Genomic DNA, 18,105 nt, shown 5'->3' with positions numbered 1-18,105 from the left:
GGAACATGTTTTATCAATCATTAAGAGACGGACATTTCCCTCGGGGGCAGGGTGGAGTATTGAACTTTGTGTGTGTCAGGTAGCTTTAAAAAGAACAACTGCAAATGGTTGCTTATGTTGCTTATTTGTAGAGACTATTTGAAGTTGATCCTGACCATCATCAGAAATAAATCATGAGCGTTGAGGTGAAAGAGAGGCAAACCGCTCCCATTCGTGCAAAGGGACATTTGCCTTATTAGGTTGCGATGTGTTTGCAAAATTAGGGGACCTTATACAACTCATTCGAATTACTGTCTCAAGCTTTATCCCACCGCATCACAAATACAGTGCACGATAATGTCCATGTTTTGCGTTTTCCAATTAAACAGAGGCATGATACCTCTAACAACATTCAGAGATGGGTTTCTGCTCATATTTTGGTTAGGAAATGTGTGGAATAATGTAAGTGGAATGGATTCAACACCTTAAATTGCAGAGAGAGACTGATATAGTAAAAACATCCACTTCAATATAGTGCAGCACAGCGGCCGCCGGTCTGTTCGCTGCCAAGAAAATACTTTGACAAAGCAACACTTTGAGCCCATGCCAGTGGGCTATATTATTATCTTCATTCGAACTAATTGCCTGGCCGAACAGCGACACGTATGCAAAACACAGGTTCCAACAGCCACTCGTCACCGGGGGGACTTGTAACTGTAGTGTTCCATCTCTGTTGTCATGACAACTAGGCACAGAATTTTGGCTTGGAAACCGTCACATAGTGTGGAGATCTCTCTGCGGCATACAGGTTTCCAATGGTTTGGTGCGTGCAATGATCAGGGGTGTCGGGGTGGGGCGCTGGCCCGATGGGAGAGGCCCTGGGCTTTTTATTTGTGCTCGGTTCAACTTACATGATCAGCTCGTTTTGCCTTGAGTGATTTCCTCCTCTTCCTGTCTCCGTCCTTATACTTTTATGAGCGAGACTGACCACTGGGATCATCGCTCATTTTTTATTTAAGTCATACCCTCTGTGTAACTCACTATTGGTGTGGGCAACACAACTCAAGCAGGAGCGCAGTATCCCAGTGGTTTTATCCTCTCTCCATTAGCATTGCACATCCTCTCTAGGTCTTTTTATCTTTAAGACCACTGGGCCTGTGTGCAAGAGGGTGTGCTTTGCAAGTGTGTGTGTGTGTGCGTGCGTGCGTGTGCGTGTGTGTGGGTGTGCCGTCAGCTAGCAGGAATGCATGGGTACCGCCAAAGCTAAGATGGCTGCCAAGCGCTAAGATGGCTGCCAGGATTCCACAGAGCGACAGCACGAGAGAGGAAGGGAAGCAGGGACGGAACGAGTGTGAGAGGCATTGGGGGAGAAAGACGTGAAGATGGACTCAGAACGAGGGGTTGCGAGAAAGAGAGGAAAGAGAAAAAAAGAAACTCTATCCCTGTGTGTTTTTCCCTCCTCTTTTTGACCCAGAGTGGTGAGGAGATTTTGTTTGTCTCCCCTTTTTTTTCTCTCCTTCTTCTTGATTTTGGCAACGGAAGGACGGAGTGAATAGTGCCGCAGTTTGCTGGCACGTAGCGCACTAATGCCACCCAAGATTAGGACTCTGATTTGGGCCCAGAAGATGTTGAAATTGGGGGGCCCTAGCACTGGCATGCGAGGGGGCCACGTCCTGGCTATAGGGACGCTTGGCCCAGGACGGCCTTAAAGCTTCAGCGCTGTGGGGTAATTGGTATATATGTTACAACCATAAAACTCCACAAGGCTGCCTTACACTTCGGAAATAGAGTGGCAGCCAGCGGGCCAAACAAAACTAGCCGAAGCGGGCGGCCCTCCGCCTGCCTGCCTGCGCCTACAGACGGGAGGGTCAACACAAAGGAGATGCAATCCAAACAATGCCCAGAACCCAAAAGTTTCACTTTCTACAAGTGCACTTCAACTTGCGAGTCAGCAGTGAGGGAAGCTGAGCTTTTTGGGGACCAGTTTACCTCAGCTGAAATATGGTGTGCGCCGCGTGTGCTTGTGTCTGTGATTTTGAATGCGAGTACCTGAAAGGAAGGTATAGAAAGTTTAAACAAAAAAGTAAACTCACTCCCTACACATGCAGTCCAAACATTTCTTGCCAAAAATGTTCATTTGGAGTGGAGCAGCTGAGGTTTACTGAGACACTTGACTCAACCTATTCTCCGTGTCCCCTGAGGAAATGGAATTCATGTGGAGAGAGACAACAGAGGTTTGTAAGCAAAGAAAAAAAACAAGTATAAAAGTCTTTGACGGCGTGGTGTCCCACCACCATTGCAGACTGCAGAAGTAAGGATATTAACCACTTTATGACTTTGAACTGAGGCTCAACCTGTGCGGAAATATGCGTCTTCCCACCTTTAATCTCAGGCCCGTGTCTGTCTCCTCTCCTCAGTGGAAAGAATGGATTAAGGCGCCGTTTCCCATCTAGATTCGCAAGCGTTCCCTTTGATGCTAACCCCACCCCCCACCCCCCTCTCTCCTTGAGTACTGTCCAGACATCTGTCCACCTGACCGACCATCTCTCTTCTTTTTCTCTCTCTCTGTCTTCCAGAACAATCAGGACAATCAGACAACTCGAACCAGCAGGGAGACACAGACGTCAAGCCCCCACCGAATGGTAAGTTCAGTGGTCTAGTCAGTTCCCTTTGCATAAAGTTGTTTCACATACAGTGTCCTGTGCCCACATGCAGTCCCATCTATACAGACAGTGACACACGTGTGCATAGAGTGTATTCACACACACTGCCCCTGCATACAGGCCCTCTCTGTGTGTGCGAGTGTGTCCCAGCAGAGTTGGGTCTGAGTTTATTATGGTAAAGAGAGCTGATGGTACTGTAGCGTAGGGGTTGTGCTGGGATTGTGGCGGGCCACTCATAAATCACACTGACGTTATTGGAAGATGGGAACCACATGGCCGCCGCCGAGCCGAGCGCTGACCTCATGCGCTGTCCCCGCTGTGGTTAACCCTGGACAGGGATGGAGAGAAGGCGGGAGAGATGGAGAACGGGGGAAAATAAGGGGTTGAGGAGTCGTTGTTTTTTTAAAAAGAGAGTGAGAGGTGAGGCAGTAAAGAGAACAGGGAGGAGAGCAGTGATGGACGTGCGGAGAGAGGGATGAAATTGAGGAGGGAGGGAAGGGTAGGTTATGAGATCGCAGAGGAGAGCTGCACTGAAATGAAATCTCCTTTATTTACAAAAGGAAAACACTTTCTGCCGCCTGGCCTTCGTCAGTGTCACAGTCGCGCAGTGTGGCTGCCTTTTTGAAGAGCAAACGCTGGCCGGTAATTAAGCGCCGCACCCGGCAAAGCGATCACACGCGTAGCGGGCGACGAACATCCAGCCATCGGAAACAAGCGAGAAAGGTGCGGGGAAAGTTGTTCCTCGTCGTCGAGCAGGATCCTCCTCCCCCTCGTCAAAGTTGTGAAATCAACACCCACGTTGTGATGAAACACATTTTCCCTTTCAGGGTTTAGGTTACCGCGTCGGTGGGCTCGAAAAGGAAGCTGCTCATAAATGCCAGTTTTTATGCATTGTTGCGCTCCGGCACATGTCCTTTGATTTCTGCGTGCGTGATATATATATACCGTATACCGGAGATTTATGATACCCGTGCATTATGAATTATACAGCATAGCTGCCCCTGTGCATGTTCTGTTATTGTTGGACCTGTGTGTTGTGAACAAAACGAACATGTACACAGGGATGTTGTATCTTATGGAAAACACATGCTTTTCTGTGAGATACAACAGGATGACACTGGCACAGTTGTCAGGCTTTGCCAAACACATGTTTCTCAGCTCCCTCTGCATGTCTGTAATTTTATGCATGTTTGGTACATGCATCTACCGTACCCTGCAGTCTGCGCTCTCACACACTTCCATTCTCTCTTTCTCTCTCTCTCTCTCTCTCTCTCTCTTTTTTACCCAGGCCACTTGAGTTTCCAGGACTGCTTTGTGACTTCAGGGGTGTGGAACGTTGCCGAGCTGGTCCGCGTGTCGCAGAGTGAGTATTCCAAAACTATTACAAACACACTATTGTCCCTTAGTCATTTTAAAGAGACACTCACTGAAGTTTATTCTGACCCTAATTCCACAAACGCTGTCCTGCTCACTAGAATACCGAATATGTTTGAAACTAGTAATTGACAGTTTCTTCCTCTTTCATTGATATTCACGGAGTTTCTTTTTTTTTTTAATGACCCATTTAAAGCTGGGGCTGAGTGGGGTTGTCTGGGGGAGTCAAAGTTCCGAGACGTGGCAGAAGATCCACTGATGTTTAACACGTATGAGTGTAAGGTTACCCTATAAAAAGACGGAGGCATTGTTCCCATCCCCGGGCTTTTGGTTTTGCCTTAAACCCTCTCACTAGCAGCCGTCGGGTGTCAGGAACCCGCAGCTGACGAATCCCAGGACACAAAACAGCTCCTGGTGAAAGTTTTGAAGTCAAACTAAAAAGCTTCACATTAGAACAAAGCCTCGATCCATTGAGAAATGAACTGTGAACATTTTTTTTTGTCACTGCTATCCGCAGAACCGTGCCACGAATAATAAATAATAGAATGACCCCGGCCTTATCCTCAGTTGTGATTATTTACAGTATGTAGGCCGTTAGTCTTTTCCGTAATGTGTGTTTGTGTGCGATGTGCCTCAGCCCCCGTGGCTACAGCGACCGGCCCCAACTTCTCCCTGGCCGACCTGGACAGCCCCGGATACTACAACATCAACCAGGTGACCCTGGGACGCCGCTCCATCACCTCCACCCCCTCCACCAGGTACACACACACACTCACGCACACACACACACACACACACACACACACACACACGCACGTGAATACAACGCACATAAAGCACTTGTGCTCATGTTGTAGTTTTTCTGTACTAGTATTCTTCGTTTCTTAAGTCTCTAACCCCTTGAAGTCTTTCTGCTGAACTTGCTCTGCTTTTTGATTGTGGTCTTTCCCTTTTCTCCCCCCCCCCCTTTTTTTCCCCCTTCTTCACTGCTAATCCTTCTCATTCCCTCTCACTCTTCCCACCGATCCGTCTGTCACACTGTCTGTGTTGGTGTCTTTTGTCTCTGTCCTTGCCCCTCGCTCCCTCCGCCGTCCTCTCCCGCTCCTCTTACGCTGCAGGACTGAAATGGAGCTTTATGCAAGTCTCCCACGGAGGTAGTTACACTCACTGCAGAATATCTCCCCCGATACTAATGTAACACAGACCCCTGCATCACACATCGCAGACAAAAGCCACACACGCATGCTGTCACAGAGATATGCACACGAGCGCGCACATATTTAAACATTCAGGGCTGCTGTACATTCACGGCCCCCTTTTTTGATTTTATTGGTCGCAGATGTACGAGTCTATAAGAATCTGCAAACACACAGGAATGCATTCCAGCATCACCATGAACGCTTTCTCTGCTCAGTTTCCAGTGCAATGCTCTCCGTATGGATACGGCATGTTGAATAAATTCTGGCCTCGTGTTTGTCTTACTGTCTCCAGTTGTGCTGCTTTGCCCACTTCTTGGCTAACACCTAAAACGAAAACAAAGCGTCAAAGGGGAATCGTGAATTTTTAGTTCCACACGATTTCACGCGAGACACACGCAAGGAAATAGGCACTCACATTTGCCCTCATTCAGCAGAGCCTCATCTAACCATCAGTGTTTCTTGTTAGTTTTAGCGAAGGAAACCGAGGCTCACATGCGAGTTGAAAAAAAAACGTTGAAAAAAAGAATCAGGTCAAGCATGAAATAAAAACAAATCCCTCAAACGTCCTCCTCATGTCCCCCTTCATGAATTAAGCTGAGTGCCTCCTCTCATCTTTTTCTCTCAGCTCCAACAAGCGCAAGTCCATTGACGACAGTGAGATGGAGAGCCCAGTGGACGATGTCTTCTACTCGGGCCGCTCCCCGGCGGCTGGCAGCAGCTCTCAGTCCAGCGGTTGGCCTAATGATGTGGATGCAGGTAGTCCCGCCCGCAACCTCTCCATCACATTCTGCACGCATCCCAGATGCCTCTCCCAGGAGCTGGGCCAAGGTCCACATCAATTCAGACGCGAAAATTTAAACTGTTTTAAGGTTAAAGCTTTTGATGAAGAGTTGCTCTGGCTTTACACTGAATTTGAAGCCCCTGAAAACTTGTTTATAAGTCAATAAATAAGCGTATTTCCCAAGAAAAATATTCCTCCCAAATATAAGACAAGAAATAAGACATAAGAGGCTTTATTGTCATTGTAAGTGGACAACGAAACCTAGAGTGGTAGCTCTAGTTCCTTTAACAAGGAAGAAAAAAAAGAATATATACAAAAGAAAAAATAAATGCATAAAATAAGAATACTTCAATACTTTAGAATATACATACAAGATCCAGACATACCCTCAGCTGAGAAAAACGCATCTAGGAAACTATTCAACCTTTAGAAGAAAAGTTGTGTGTTCAGTTTCGACCACGTCGCTCATCGTAACAACCCGATCGAGAAGATGTGTTTTCGGGGACTTTAATACAAATATTTTCAAATGTTAAATTTCTGAATTGAAGTGGACCAGAAGCCACAGCTCACTTCCCTCCCACCATTTCCGTTTTCTACCAACACGGCCCTTGCCTCTGTGCTGTGTTGACCCCTCTCTTCCTCAAATGACCCCCTTCTTCATTCTCATCCTCTTCCTCACCGTCTCCCATTCACAACTTCTACTCCACCTACAACCTTATACCAAATAAGACCCCGACCCCCCACCAATCTGAACAAGCCTGTCTGAGGTTGAGGTGACAGCATCCTTTTCTCACGCCCAGCAGGGAGTTAAGGGACCAGTTCACCCAAAACAGCAGTGCACAGCATTTATAGGTTTTTCAGATTTCCACCACTGAAATCTTATATCACCAATCCCAATACAATGGAGGTGAATTAAATCAAATGTGGTGAAATGTGAACAACTCTCGGTTTTTCCCGATCATACTTTTTTATATGAGCACCACACCTCTGCTCTTATGTCATATACATAGGTCAAAGTGTGTAAATGTGCTCTTTCTGTTCTGGGTGAATTGTATCTGTTTCCAGTCCTTATGTTAAACGAACATAATTAGCTCCCTGCTCCAGCCATAAAGCATCTTTCCCCTCCACTCGAGATGAGCAAAGACCCCGCCCCTTCCCTGCCTCTAATTGGCTTACCCTGGTATACTTACCTAACCCTCACCTATTATCACTGTCCTTGCCCAGACCTAACCCAATCAGAGGCGGGGTAGAGGTGGCTCACCTCAGGTGGAATTAACACGTTCAAATTAGTGAGCTTCAGTCAGACGGAGCCGGGCTAGCAGTTTCCCTTAAGTGGCTAGCAGTTTGCTAAGCTTACCCGCTTGGCCTAACCGACTGCTGCGCCAAGCCACATTTTACCAAACAGACAGGCAATCAATATTCTATATGTGACTCTCTGCGAGGAAGCAAAAAGCCCGTATCCTAAAATGTCAAACTCACCCTCCGATTCTTTCAAATTGCTAAGTTACTTTTCATGTATATTCGCCAAATGTATAACCGTCGCTCCCACTCACATGCTGCCATTTGACTACAGCCAGCAGTAATGATGTAACTATTTAATAGACACTCGCTGCGCTCTGTACCATTAAAATCCCCTATTGCCCATAATCTAACCACTCCTCTCTCTCTCTCATTCTCTCCATCTCTTCCTCTGTCTCCCTGTCTGTTTCTCTCCTCCCCCTCTTCCATTGTTAACTCTTCCCTTCTCCCCTGTTTGGCCTTTCAGTGCAGCACCATTTGGCCAGTGTGCAGGAGAGGAAGATTAAGCATGAGAACGATGGAGTGCAGTTTCCTTACCATGGTTAGAACAACATTAAACATTATACTGTGTATACATGTATACATGCTCTACTTGGAGCTCACACCACCCTCAAATGATGTATGTCTCTCTCTCTCTCTCCCTGTCGTTTGATTCAAGTCTGTTTTGTACTTCCTGTGAGCCTCTAAGCTGTTTTCCTCCTCGTCTCGCCTCTCTCCTCTTCTCTCCTCTCCTCTCTCCTTTCCTCTCCTCTTCTCTTCTCTCCTCTCCTCTTCTCATCTCCTCTCTTGTTCTCTGGCTACGCTGCCGCTGGGTGGGGTTGTGTTTCTACCAGATGTCTGCTGTTGTCCATTGTGGGTTTACCAAAGCCTTTTGGTAGGCCAGTAGCTCCACAACATCCGCCCGCCTGCTGTCTGCCTCAAAGATGTTGTTGTCAATCTGTGAAAGAAATCAGACATCGGGGGGGATAAAGACATCCCCGGCGCATTCAGAACATCCTCGACACTCCCGTGCTGATGTACACTTGTCTGACTTACACGGAGACGAGGCGGGAATGAGGGGCGGGCTGTTGAGCGGGGCGCCCACCTGCCGTAGGCCTGACTCAACAGCGCGATGAAAAACAATACAAGACCCACATAAACACAACAAAAAGCACTCAGGTATGTTTGGAGTGCACAAGGCACCTTCTGTGTCCGAGACATGCTTACTCACCAACGCACAGACGCGCGCGCACACTCGCAAAAATTAAATTGAAGCGCACTCTCTCTGATTTACATTCACACACACACACACACACACGCAACAATTCACGCTCCCCAATCTGGAGTGGAGCGCCGTTCCGGTCCAGATGGCGCCTCCATGTGTCTACAGCGAAGGGAGCTACTGGGTTACAGCAGACATCTGTTCTGGTGATGGTGGTGATGGTGTTGGGAGTGAGAGGAGAGGAGGAGGAGGAGGGACGGGGAGGGCCTCTGCCTGCTCTGGAGGTGATTCCTCTACCTGAATGAAAAAGCTCAGAGGCATAGCAGGTGATCATGTAATTCATCATTAAGTCTGCTGTCTCCCGCTCTGCTCTGCTCCCTTCCCTCCTCCTGCCTGCTTGCCGCTGCTGCTGCCAGGTGGGAAAACCTGCCATCAACTTTTTCTGAAAGGGGTGTGGGGTGGGGGTGGGGGTGGTCTTAAGTATTTTTGTATTTTGACCAAGATTTCCAGCTTGATACTCAGGGGTATGAAAAGGGTGATGTGTGTTCGGTTATGTTGTTGCCAAAGGTGTCCTTGCTTTGCTGAAGAGCATCATCGCGGCGCTTATGAGTGTTAATGATGTGCGAGGCGACTAATGAGGGACACCGTTTCTGTCGATGCACATTGTTTCTTGCCTACCTGAAGGACGAGTGCGCGCGCGTGCGTGAGCTTTTTTTCTTGTGCTCTTTTTTTCGGCGTGTGTGTGTGTGTGCGCACACGTTAGTGAACCCTTTCGGTGACAGTCGGTGGGGGGGGGGGGGGGGTTGTGTGGTCGCCAGCTTGTTAGCGTGGCAAGACTAGAGGGTCATGGGAGCAATTGGCTGCCAGTCTGCTCATACAGTGTGCCAGGAGCAGGACACAGGAATAATGTAGAACAAACAACTGTGTGTGTGTGTGTGTGTGTGTGTGTGTGCGCGTGCGCGTGCGCACGTTTGCAGACTCACTCACACATTTACACACACACACACACACACACACACACACGCACTAAGATTAAGGGAGAGATCAGAGTAACTTCTGTTAGCTTTATCAGACAAAGCTTTCATTGGGCATCTGGGCCTCATTTGCCGCTCCTCACTGAAAGCCACACACGTACCAGATATTTGAGCAAGATAGCGACTAATTAGGGACTATCACAAAGACTAAAAAACAATATGTATAATTTAAGGCCGCTTATGCATAGTAAGCCGGTTGTAATTGAAGTTGGGATACGGCGGCGCGCACAAGTCGTGTACCGCAGAGGAACTGCGGCCGAACAGGATGTGTATCACAGGGGGTGCACTGAATCCTTGTGGCTCAGTTTGAATTAGGAACAATTAGCTATACCTCGATCAGCTACTGTATTAAAGGGATTCTCCAGAGATTTCATATCACACTGCCGTGAAGCTGGAGGACTCACAAGATGCAGATTTGATAAAGAATGGTCAAAATCAGCAGCAGCAGAGGTGCACATGTCCCAAACTCTAGTCTCAAGCTCCGATAAACCACTGGATCCTGTCGTTCATCCGACCCGCTCTTGCCTCCTAAGTGCCCAATTCTTTCAAACCCCACACTTTCAGTTAGTCATGATGGCTTTCTCAGGTCCAAAACCTGAGGTGACTCTGATTACATCACTATGACATCATCAACTGGATCCTTGAGCCACGGAAAACACACAACTTACTTTGTTGGTGGTTTAAAATCTTTAGTACAATATACGATAACATAATATTGATAATCTATAATAATCAGAGAGCGAGAAAATGGAGATTGCACATTTTGTTGGGAATACCTTTGTACGTTTAATATTTTGAAAAGCTTTTTACTAGTTCCCCTTCATTGGTTGACTAAAGTCCCCAACTTCTTAACCATTTAAATGAGAAGCTGTCATGTGGGGAGATGCGTGTTAATCTCGGGGCGGCAATGATGCCGTACAGGTCGACCACCTGTACAGGAAAATTAGGTCGGCCGTAATATGTCGCCGAGCAACTTTCCAAACACACCGTCGGAAGTAAGATATCAATGCCAGATGGATGACATGCCCACGCTGCTAATGTTTTGCTGAGTGTGGCGAATGCTCTTATACTTTTTTATCATCTGGTAACTTTTTATGAACGCTTTTTTGGTTTAAGAGTGTTCAGCTGTTCTCCACTCCACTCTTCTTATTTTTTTTTTCATTGCTATTTTTACTGGGCTTTCGACTCGGTGATTGCCCAACACTGAGTACCTATAATGTGCAATGCTATATGTCACATGCTGTGACACACTAGCCAGCAGCAAATGTAATACATCATAACTATGTTTTAAAATCGCTTTCTTCTTTTCTCTTGATTTCTGGGAGAAAGTTGGAATCATTGCAACCAAATGATATATAAAACATATATTTAACAGCGATCCTATACATTTCTCACTGTTCTGTGTGTGCCTGATTGGCCACATTGGTTGTAAAAAAAATATACAAATCTGTTTATTGTGATTGCTTTTGTGTTGCCTTCTTTTATTTTATTTTTTTCCCATAATTCTATCGGTAAATGGCGTTTATCTCGTCCTGCTCAGTGTATCCGCTCCGCCCACCTACATGCAGTCACATGATGTGCCGAGCGGAACATAAGTGCAGGCGCCCACCGTATTCTATACTTATCGGTGCCCACACAAGCACAGCTGCGCCCATGCTGCCTATGAGCATTGTGGGTAAATAACGATAAAACATTTCCCAATGTAGCATTAAAGAGAAAGCTTTTCAGAAATCTGCTCTGTTAGGCTTTATACGCTCAGCTCATAAAAATCTATTTCCACATCTCTTTCGGCCATGTCGAAATTGCCCATGTCTTTATTTGAGTGTGTTTGTTTTATATGTGTGAATATTGAGCTGTTTAGGAGTTTTTGGGGCTTTTTCGCCTGCCAAGGTTGTTTATCACTGTATTCTCCCAACCAAATCTGGAGCAAACAAAACGCGAGCTCAGTATGTTCCGTAGGAAAACAATAATGAGCTCTGTGTGTCCACGCTGATGTACTTTTCTATACTCTTGCTTCCCCATTATTCTCCGCTTTTATGGATTGCTCTCTCCACAGTTTTACTTCAGCTTATATTCAACATTGCGGTTCCCCAGGCAGAGGTCAGACATACCATTTGGCGCTGCTCCTCAAACCCCGAAAGTCAAAATTGTGCCTTTGGATTACCATACATCAAAATAAATTCCTTCAGTGCCCACCGCACCAGGCCTTGATCACAGAAGGGAACCTCTTTTATCTGTGGCTCTCACACTTTTTGCCATGTTTCTGGTCTGCTGGTGAGCCGGGCCTGTAGTTAGTGCGCCCGTTTCTACCAAACTGAGGGATGTTTCATGCAGCCCTCCAGCCTCAGCCTACATTTATAGACAGGGGGGTTGGGGGGACACTTTAATATGTTTGTCTTTGTGTGTCGGCCATGCCGTCACCGCTCCTCTCCTGCTTAACTCCTTCCATCTTTCTACGGCTCTCCCATCCAGCCTCCACTGGCAGATTGCCCGGTGCTCGCCACCCAGCCTGAACAGCTTGTGTGTGTGTGTGTGTGTGTGTGTGTGTGTGTGTGTGTGTGTGTGTGTGTGTGTGTGTGTGTGTGTGTGTGTGTGTGTGTGTGTGTGTGTGTGTGTGTGTGTGTGTGTGTGTGTGTGTGTGTGTGTACTTCTTTATGAAATACTATATGCAGTTAAATAGATTACCTGATGGTCTGATATGCAGACGGGCACTGCATCAGAGGTTCTATTGATGTACAGTATGTTTTGGCATGCGCCTCTGCAGTTGCAGAGCTCATATTGGCTTTGGCTTGGGGGGGGTGAAGCCAAGATTTGCCCCAGATACGAGGACCCCCAGGATCCCAATTTTTTTTTCAGGGCATCCTGACAAGTGCATTGAGTAGGTTGGTTGTTTGTTGACCCGTTTGTTGATCCTGCAGCTCTCTGTGGCCGCACCGGGCTCTGAGATCATTGTGGTTCTGGGATAAAAAGGAGAAGGAGAGGTCTTTGAATCGATTTCAGTGGTTCTTCCTGTACGAGCAGTGAGTGGGCCATTGCTGTGTTGTTTCGCACACTCCAGTGGTGGCCGTTGTTGGGCCACCGTCGCATTTCCCAGCTCCCCTGTAACCCTAGCTTTCCGACCCCCCCACAAACCCATACCCCTTTCTCCCGTCACCTCCCTTCACCCTGAACCCCTGCTGCTTCAAACGTGGCCTCTCACCGGACCCCTGTCCTGGACCCCACCCCACCCCACAGCCCCCCGATGACTGTACGAAAGCATAGAGTACTGGACAGACAGATTGTGAGAACCCATTTGTATGTTAAGCCAATCAAGCAAATCAATGGATGAATCAATTGATCCATCCATTGATTTCAGTCAATCATAATCACTCGATTGTTGTGATCAAATTTAAAAAGTCTCAAAGGTTTTTTTGTTTTTTTTATTTATTCTTTTCCTTTTTTTTTTTTTTTTTGAGTAGAGTCGAAATAAGAAAAGCAGCCATGTTTGATTAAAACCTCGTCTCTGTTCTGCCATTTTGTTGATCCCCTCTTTGCCAGGACTGTCATCGCCTGGTTCTCTTAAGAAGCCGGGGAAATTCGATTTCAGCGCCCTGTCCTCCCAGACGAGGTCCCCCCGCATGGCGTTCACCCACCACCCACTGCCAATGCTGGCGGGAGTGAGACCAGGTGAGACCAACCCAGCTCCAGATCCCCCCCTGATCGCCCCCACCCTTTCCTCTCCCCCTCCTCACCATCTCCTCCTACCCAACCCCCCCCCCACCACTTCTTCTGGCCCCCAACCACCCCTCCCCTCGTGGTTCAGAAGTGGGAGCGTTGTCTTTGGGAGATGAGAGTGGTTAGGAATTTCAAAGCTGGCAGGTAGCTCTGTAGTACCTCCGCCACCTCCGCTTCCTGCTCTGACCTCTGAGGTCAAGCCGGAGCCGGAGCATCTAGGGAGTCTGGGTGTGGTGTGTGACTTTTCTGGGAACTGTCTGTTGGTGGATGGCTGGTGGTCATGGTGATGGTCATTTTCTTCCTAGAATGGAACAATCGACCAGCTGGTTGCTGCTGCTATCAATTCTGTCACGTCTGGTGGTTGGGAGGCTTCTCTTTTTTTTTTGCCATTTGTTCGGTATGGCGGAAACTACACGTTTAAATAGTTATGACTGTTTTGAACCACGTGTCCTTTACTCATTGACTCCAGGCATTTATCGCCATGTTCTAAAATGTGTTTTCCAGGGGAAAAAGGTAATGCACTCAACAGCAGATTTTGACATTTTTTAAAAAAGTATTCGATCTGGTTTCAAAATGACCTAATAATATACATGAGTGAATATTTAGATATATTCATTGATATTTTTGAAGTGTTAATAACCAGCATCATGCTAATCAGAAAAAGTAGTTAAAAACTTTTATTAGTTGTCCGTTAGCTTTCACTGTTACACTTTTAACTCAGCGATAACTGAACAGTGTCATTACATTTTGAATTTATGAGGGGATTTGTTTATTTTTTTTAAAAATTTAAATCACTGTCGGATAACGCCTACAATAAAATGTGGAATGAAATAAAATATTTGAAACAAAGGCCTGTTTGGCAACTGCCCAAGGCCCAGATTTTTGGGCAGCCCCCAGGTTTACAGTGTGGCAATTTGTTCAAAAAATGCACAAATATTCATCACTAAAGTAAATAATGACATGGGCAATGCACAATGCAATTTTTCATTAGACTCTTCCCATCTCAAGGCCAGGCCAAGTTGACCCTCAGTCTGACATCATTGGGTATATTTTTCGGAGAGACTCGCTCCTCGTGAAGTAAACTTTGTGTAAAAGCGGTGGATTGTCCCTTTACAGTAATTTGAGCCCTGAGTGCTGATGTGTCAATATCTAGCTTTGAGGCGATTTATTGTTGCAAAATGTTACATATGTATATGTATATATCTACATATATCTAAAGCCATGTACAGTATTATTCCAGAAAGGAATACTGTACACATTTCAGTGTGGGGTTGATGGGGGCCAAAGCCGGCGGACCCATCTGTGGATCTTTGGATTTCACTGTGCTGTATCTTTCCATTTCATTTTTTACTTCTTCCTTTAAAATTCATTTTGACTTTTTTCCCTTTTTTACTCTGTGGCAATTCCAATTTTTCATCCCTTTGCGGGCGAACCCGTCTGTACTCGGAGGCTCCGAGTTGCTGTGGGAACCAGCTGATCCATCCTCGAGGCCAAGACGGGCAGCTCGTGACAACATCAGATATCAAACGACAACCAAAAGGGGCTTCGACGGTCAATCCCCATACTCCACAAGGGAGACGTCCTCCTTCTTTCTGGAAAATGCACATTGGTGAATTCGCCCAGTCAAGGATTTCACTGGAGATAATTGCACATTTGCTCAAGTTCTGTAGCTAGGCTACATCAAAGGCCCTTTTAAGCCACTGAGCAGATGTGGAGCAATGAGGTTGACCGCTGTGTCATTAAACCCTCCTCCGTGGTTGTTGACAAGACCCTGTGCCTCTTGAGATGTAGCTACAGCAAATCAAACCTCCACACACACACACACACACACACACACACACACACACACACACACACACACACACACACACACACACAAGCCATATCCCATCCTTATTGTGGCCAGCAGTCGTGATTTATACAGTTGTGATTTGTTTCTTCCTTACACAAACCCTAAATGCGTGCGTGCTGGAGCTGCTCGGCGTGAAAGTGCTTTTACCACATCGTCAGCGCTGTCGTCGTTCTGCGTGGAGGAGACGAGGGCCAAGGGGGTCTCGGGTTTGGAGGAGTGGCAAAGGAGGCGGTTTCGGTGAATTTGTCCCTTCAGTGCGACAAATGCGAACCCGACCGAAGACACCCAGACACTGACGGTTCAATTATATAGAAATGACTTTTTAATTAACGATTTAATATTACAGATAACATAAGAAACATCCAGTTTAAAATCAATGGTAAGGGAGACGTGGGGAACACGTGGGTGGCGTCAAAGAAGGGGTTCTTGAGTTCATCTGACAGAGCGTGGGGGGCACCTCAGACACAAAAGGGTTGGGAGCCATTGCTTTAGAGGGAGAGGAGGGTATGGAAGGGGGTGCAGGAATTCCCCCTGATCCTGTCTCCTCACCACCTCCGGACCCCACCCCATCCCCGAGGCACCCCCACACCCTTTGGCCCTCACCCATTCTCTAATGCGATTAGAAAGGGACTATAGGAGCAGGGAGACGCCTCCATTGGGGGGCAGGCAGCCTGGCATGGGAGCAAGGTGTTGCTGGGCTCAGAGGCACAGGCCCCTGTCTGGGGTGGAGGGTGGGGGGGGCAACGCAGTGGGGTTGGCACTCTCACGGAGTACACTCACACACTCAACGTGTGAGATGCGAGCACCAAAGAGTGTTGGCAGCCCAACATGGGCAGCTGGGGGGCCTAGATCGGGCAGGATTGGAGGGGGGGGGGGGGGGGGGGGGGGGGGGGGGGGGGGTCAAACTGGCACAGCTAAGAGGAGAACAGGCTTCTAATACAAATCAAGGACATTTGGTAATGGATATAGGTCTGACAGAGTGGGCTTTGTGTTCGCTGGTCGCCCCTCTCACACAAACCATAAGTATTTGGACAGTTTTGCATTTTTTTTGCTCACGTTCTGTGCCTCGTGTATACAGGACATATCTCCCACGCGGTCGCTCTCGGTGCTGACGTACACCCTACTCAAATGAAATCTGAGACTTGGCACTTGAATGTAGTGTTTGCGTTTTTATTTCAAATCGAACGCGCTGAAGCTCGGAGCCTGTGGAAACGTGTAACTGCTCGAATACCTGAGGCCTGCTCTGTGTATTCAGCTATGTTTGGTTGGAGTTCCTCTACTTCCCTCTCTTGTAAAAACAAAAACTTATTTTTTTCTTTGGCGCTAACGAGCTTCAGAGTCCTGTCGTGCGCGCGCACACACACACACACACACACACACACACACACACACACACACACATGCCCATCTGCAGATGTGAGGCCCATTAATAGAAAAAAACATCAACTTAGACATACAATGTGAATGCACAGATTAGTTCTGTCATAGCAACAAAATATGTCAGAAACGGCTCCACCGTCATTGAATGCCAAATTGCATTAACGCCACTGAATCACAGCCTCGGAGCAGCGTGCAGGCATTGGGAGCAGCTAATTTAAGACACTCTATCATCTCTTTGTGCTTCTTTTTTTTCCACAGCTCTTTAGATCTGATGTCAAAATATTGCACTTGCCTTCTACGGATTTTGTTCACTTTCAGGTGTGCGCCCGTGCCTAAGTCTGATTGCTGCCGACTCGAATTATGCAGTCTCTGCGAGTATGCAACACATGAATGCAACGTGCATAAATGTCCGCTGTAAAGCTGTATAGATTTAGTGGAGTGATCATAAAACATTATGAGCAATGCCCCTATTAACTTGAAATCTGCTTTCCTTGGGGAAAATGGCATTCCTTTCACGCACGACATTTTGAAACCAGATTTTTGAACTTCATCGCTTCCAGTTGTGATGTTGCGTCCGTTGGCGTCATTCGTTAGTGATTTTCGTACATCTCCCCCGTCCGCAAGAATGTGTTGGAATCCAGCGCGTCACGGCTTCCTCTCGCTCTCGCCGTCTATTCCTGTTTCGCGTGTTCCTCTGATGCCAGTGTCTCTGTTCGCAGGGAGTCCCCGTGCCTCAGCCTCGGCCCTGCACTTCCCGTCTCCCTCCATCATCCAGCAGTCTAGCCCCTACTTCACCCACCCAACCATCCGCTACCACCACCACCCTGGACAGGACCCCCTGAAGGAATTCGTTCAGTTTGTCTGTGCTGATGGCTCGGGGCAGGCCGCTGGACAGGTAAGCCTCGCCACCAGGGAGGAGGAACCTGGTACACTTTACCTCGAAAAAGCGCCATTCATATGGAGGCGAACCTGCACTTACATTTCAATAGTGACGATATCACAAAAGTGTGTAGCATGTCTAAAAGCAGACCACTTAAAGCATAAAAATAAAAAAGCATTGTAGCGGTAAAGGGCGTTTACGGCCAAGAAGCTTTGTTCTTATTTGTTAAATGAAACCTCGACTGAGTGCTTAATGTTCAAATTGAAATGCTACTTAGAGGTTTTATGTTTACTATAATTATGTGAATAGCATTGGTTTAAAGGACAGTGAATGCCAGAAGATTATATTTTACTATGTATGTCCACCTGCAGTAGAGAGGAATACACCCCGCAGCGTTACAAGTTCAACACAAGTGAACACACTACGGCATTTGTTGATGCAGCCGGTCTACAAAATCTGTGTATCTGTCTCTGTCTATGTCATTTTGCCGTTTGCCGTTTCAGACCCTGATGTCCCCCCCCCCCCCCCCCCCTGTTTAAATTTTTCTTTCGCTCCACCCAACCCCTCAGAAGTTACAACCACAAGCACCACAGTGACTCAGTCACAGCGCACTTCAGTCAAGCATACCTGTCCTGTGTTGTGTCATCGTGTTTCTGTCCTCCATCTTCCCGCTGTTCCGATTTTTGTTTGGAGTTTGGTTGTCTGGTGCTGGTATCGTTGGTGGTGTTGTGCTCGTGTAGACAAGTATC

At 47.2% G+C, this 18,105-nt stretch overlaps 1 protein-coding gene across 18 annotated transcripts in view; it reads left to right on the top strand.

Moving 5' to 3' along the window:
* The window catches only part of nfixb (nuclear factor I/Xb), a 155,372-nt gene that overhangs the window by 125,771 nt on the left and 11,496 nt on the right, over positions 1-18,105 (top strand). For 8 of the 18 annotated variants that reach the window (XM_035615082.2, XM_035615080.2, XM_035615079.2 and 5 more), the window contains 8 exons: positions 2,556-2,621; positions 3,931-4,005; positions 4,654-4,774; positions 5,135-5,170; positions 5,841-5,971; positions 7,762-7,836; positions 13,068-13,196; positions 17,196-17,371. In XM_035615082.2, coding sequence (XP_035470975.1) covers positions 2,556-2,621; positions 3,931-4,005; positions 4,654-4,774; positions 5,135-5,170; positions 5,841-5,971; positions 7,762-7,836; positions 13,068-13,196; positions 17,196-17,371 — 809 coding nt within the window. The remainder of the gene's footprint in view (positions 1-2,555; positions 2,622-3,930; positions 4,006-4,653; positions 4,775-5,134; positions 5,171-5,840; positions 5,972-7,761; positions 7,837-13,067; positions 13,197-17,195; positions 17,372-18,105) is intronic. The other 10 variants (XM_035615087.2, XM_047328044.1, XM_047328042.1 and 7 more) reach the window with 6 other exon arrangements.

Source organism: Scophthalmus maximus, chromosome 17 (genome assembly GCF_022379125.1).
Source record: "Scophthalmus maximus strain ysfricsl-2021 chromosome 17, ASM2237912v1, whole genome shotgun sequence".
NCBI classification, from domain to species: Eukaryota; Metazoa; Chordata; class Actinopteri; order Pleuronectiformes; family Scophthalmidae; genus Scophthalmus; species Scophthalmus maximus.
This window is presented reverse-complemented; position numbering and strand designations above follow the sequence as displayed.